At 33.8% G+C, this 4,258-nt stretch overlaps 1 protein-coding gene across 1 annotated transcript in view; it reads right to left on the bottom strand.

The window, feature by feature from the left end:
- Positions 1–1,800: 1,800 nt before the first annotated feature.
- Positions 1,801–4,258, bottom strand: part of BIRC3 (baculoviral IAP repeat containing 3) — a 10,230-nt gene continuing 7,772 nt past the window's right edge. The window contains exons 6-8 of the mRNA XM_007448552.1: positions 2,889–3,143; positions 2,579–2,620; positions 1,801–2,462 (exon numbers count right to left, since the gene is read on the bottom strand). Coding sequence (XP_007448614.1) covers positions 2,269–2,462; positions 2,579–2,620; positions 2,889–3,143 — 491 coding nt within the window. The 3' untranslated portion in view covers positions 1,801–2,268. The remainder of the gene's footprint in view (positions 2,463–2,578; positions 2,621–2,888; positions 3,144–4,258) is intronic.

Below are 4,258 nucleotides of genomic sequence, written 5' to 3'. Positions count from 1 at the left end.
AAGAGTGAATGAAAGAACAGTCCAGTCAAAGACGCTGAAGCAAAAGAGCTTGCCATGTTTATTTAGACACTGAAGAAAGCCAAGGTAGCTGAGATATAGTGAACAAGAGGAAAGTGGTAGAAAATGAGGCTGAAAACTATACAGGGCCATGTCAGAATCTGATAAAGAACAAAATACCTATTATTGTATTTGCACAGTACAAACTCCAGAGGTTGGACCTTGCCTATCTCTTCTTTACTAGAAGGATAGGGGTCGGCACAGTTTTTAAAGGAATGAGTAATCCTGACCTACTAATACTCTTTGTTCCAAGGGTACTAGTGTTGCTTCTAAAATAGTGAATTTCTTAAACATTCCATCTGATAGTTTTGACTAGAACTTACATGGTAAACATCCACACTATCTACTATGATGTGCAATACATCAAAAGGAGGTAAAGATGTTTGAATGACATTGCCTGTGACTGCAAAGGAATTTAATGGCTAATAGTATCAAGTAATATAAGGAAATGGATAAAAAGAATGGATGGAAGTTATAAGGAGCATAACCTAAGTATGAAATTAAGCCCACTGCAAAGTACTGAATTATAATGCTTATTATATATTGTATATTGAGGTTTAAATTATCTACCCAATTCTGGGGACTGAAGACCAGGTTGGATGGTGGGTGAACTTGGAGAGGATCAAATGAATGAATGCATGTCAAGCACCTAAAAACATGCTTAATGCCTGACATGCCATCAGCAAGTGAAGCTACCATTATTATCTACAGTGACTTTTTTTTTCCAAAACAAAATTTCAATTTAACTAACACTTAGGCAAATAACAAAATATTTGGATAAATAAGTTGGTTATGTTAGCTATACATATATTACCAAAACGAGAAATGAGCAAGAGTTTCACAGTGGAGACGGCAAAGTTCAAATATTAAGTGTAGCATGAACTAAGAACCAGATAAAAAGTAGCTGCTGCAAGAAGGGTATATACTAAGTATTTATCTTAAAGCTGAATTACAAATCACCTGAGCAATAATACAATGGATTCAGCCTCGCACCCCAGCAGGACACTGTGGTTAGCATGAGGCTAGCCAACTGAATTTTCTAACAAAGAGGCAAAATCAGTTGCATCCTAAGTAGTCTCCCAGCATCAGAATGAAGAGATGGAATCTCCCCCTCTTGCTTGGTTCCTAATCTTTCTGTAGAACTCCAGCAGACATCTAGAACTGGTTTAGATTATTGGCCTTTGCTTGTCTCTCCAGACTATTCCCAACTATAGTGTCACTTCTGGTTTTAAAGCCCTAAAAACTCTACAGGAAGCAAAGGATAGAGAATTATGAATTGGACATGTTGAGTACCAAAAAAGTAATGCAAAGGAGGAAATTTTTCTGCACTGGCAGTACAGAACAAATTGATTTATGAGAACAAGCTGTTTGTTCCAAACGCTGCTAACCAATGAACTTTTCAAGTCCCAGAATTAATACCAAAGTGGTGAGAATAAAACCTAGGGGCTTTTCCCAATGGGTAGGGCAGGCATGAGACTTCCTTGAATGAATCAACAGACAAATGAATAAAGAAATTTACTGGGAAGATTATTTGATTTTGACTCAGACATCCTATAAAATCCTATAGATTAAAGCCAGGTGTGGTTGACCCCTGTGCTCTACAAGTATAAATGAAGAAGCATCTTACAGAAAGGGATCTAGACTGTAGTTCAGTATTCAAGAGGTCTTAGGGAGGTATGGAAGGAGGCTGGGAGTCAGTAAACTATCCGATTATCATAGAAATGAAGGTATTAAGAACAAGCGTAATTTTGATTGCTTTATTAAAATGTTCCTCACAGAATTCTTTACAAAAACATCATGTCCCGAAAAAGTCATTCAACAAACATCAAGACCTTCTGTGTATAGGACATTGATGGAAAAAGCAAGAGAATCCATGTTCCTGATCCTTAATACAACTCCAAAATATTTAAAATTCTGAAAGTTCAGTTCAAAATCTTAAATTTTACTTCACTTACAATTTCAATAGTGCTGAAATTTTCATTTAGTATTGTGCTTATAGTGCTATCCCTGTTTTTTGTTCACAAAAACAAAAGCCTATCATTCCCATGCTACATAAAATATGTATGTTCATGTTTTAGATAAATATTTATATAAAACAAAATTGTTGTAAATAAATAAGAAATCTTAAAGAAACCAAATCAGTATCAAAGTTAAAATTAAAATGTATGTAATCCACTAATTCTAAAGTTTAGACAAAGTTTTAGATCTTCTTCATGAAAGAAATGTACGAACTGTACCCTTGATTGTACCTCTACAAATAGGGCATTTTCTTAGAGAAGGGGCACAATCTTTGCAAACTACTAGATGACCGCAAGGAATAAACACTATGGACACTTCTTTGTCCATACACACTTTACATGTTCTTTCTTCTTGTAGTCTCCTCAATTGTTCTTCCATTGGTAAATCTAAGAAGAGAAAAAAATTTTTAATAAAAGGCAATTTGCTGCTTCTCCTCCAATGAAAAGCCAAGAAAATAAAAAACAATGTTTTCTACTGATTTAAATTATTAATACTATTTTACCTGAAACATTTTCTGTGGGAATGTATTTTATGTCTTGTTGCACTAAGGGAGAAAAAGCAAAAGCATTACTATGACAAATAAGGTTAACAATATTTAGTCACAGAATATATATTTTTAAAGTAACAGTTTAGACTCTGGCCAAATACTATAGATAATTTTCATAATCTCAAGGCAATGAAAGCCTTCAATCTTTTTGTACAATTAATAGTTTATAAATTAGGTTGAATTATTTTCAATAATCACAAATCATTAATAAAAGCGTATTTTCAATTGACCTAGGAAGTTCCAAAAGTAATTTTCCAGCACTCACCAAATAAATGCTGGTATAACATGGGGTCAATTTCTTGTAGAGTGTTTTTGAATATGGTGGCTGCAAAATTTCCTTTCCCTAAGATAGTATCAATCAGTTCTCTTGCTTGTAAGGATGTCTGTGTTTTTTGTTTAATAACATCATGTTCTTGCTCGCTAATCACTCTGGCAGTTAGTAGACTATCCAGGATTGGAAGCGCACAAGTCAAATGTTGAAAAAGTGCCATTCTATTTTTCCGGATTAATGATAGGTCATCTTTATAGAAAAGAACACAAACACAATCATGTTCAAACTCTGCCCACAAACTTCCTTCCACATATACACATAAAACTGAATGAAAACAACCATAATTCATAATCAGTTGGCACTGAAGTTGATTGCTAGCTTTGGGGGTACCTGATGCCCTGTGCTTGATAGTAACTCTACTTATAATAAGAACTAACACTGAGCACTGTGGTAGGCACTTTCCAGCATTAACTCATTTCATCTTCACAACAGCCCTTTGAGGTAGGTACTAGTACCCTTATTTAGCAGGTAAGAAAATAGAGGTACAGTGAGGCAAGTAAATTGCTAAAGGACACATAACTAGCAAAAGTCAAACTGAGGCAATTTGGTTTCATAATCTATGCTCTCTACCATTCTGCAATACTGCCAATCCTTTAACCAAATAAAACTTAGAACCAAATAAAATTGAAATTTTAATCCAATCTAGTCAAAGTGAAAAGGCAAAATCAAGGGAATTAAAATGATAGAACATTTCTTAAATTATCATTCACCCATAAAACTTCTTTAAAATTCCATTTTAAGAGGAAATTATTAATTAATTATTATTTCCCAAAATTAGACATGATATTGCTATTACCTCAATGTTTTATAGTAAGGGGGGAAAGGCACTAAAAGCATTTTGAAAAATAAATCCTACTTGTCAATACCTTCCTGTCCTATAGGATCTCCGTATTCTTCTTCCAGATCTAGATTTTGTATCTAGTGGTAAAATATTTTATATTTGCAACTCTGCAATTTTATTATCTCTTTGGAATATGACTTATGATTCCAAGTTTATTCATTAACTATCATATAGTTTTACCATGATCCATAAAGCTTTTCTATAAAATAAAAAGAGAAGTTGGGCTGTTTAAAGAAGAATTATTTGAGGGGAGATGATCATTAGATTTTAGAAACTCTGACTTTGTCAAATAATAGGACATATAAATACAACTGTTTAATAAGGAATAAAAAACAGTGCTTAGTCAGAAAGTCCAGGCTCTAGATACATATTTTGAAGAGAATTGAAGCTCTGAGAATAAAGGAGAAAAGGATCAGGACCTAGAACAGTGTCTGGCACAAAGTCAATGTTCCACAAATACCTG

The sequence above is a fragment of the Lipotes vexillifer genome, unplaced genomic scaffold (genome assembly GCF_000442215.2).
Source record: "Lipotes vexillifer unplaced genomic scaffold, Lipotes_vexillifer_v1.1 scaffold593, whole genome shotgun sequence".
NCBI classification, from domain to species: domain Eukaryota; kingdom Metazoa; phylum Chordata; class Mammalia; order Artiodactyla; family Lipotidae; genus Lipotes; species Lipotes vexillifer.
Note: the sequence above shows the minus strand (reverse complement) of the source record. Positions and strands in the feature narration are given on the sequence as shown.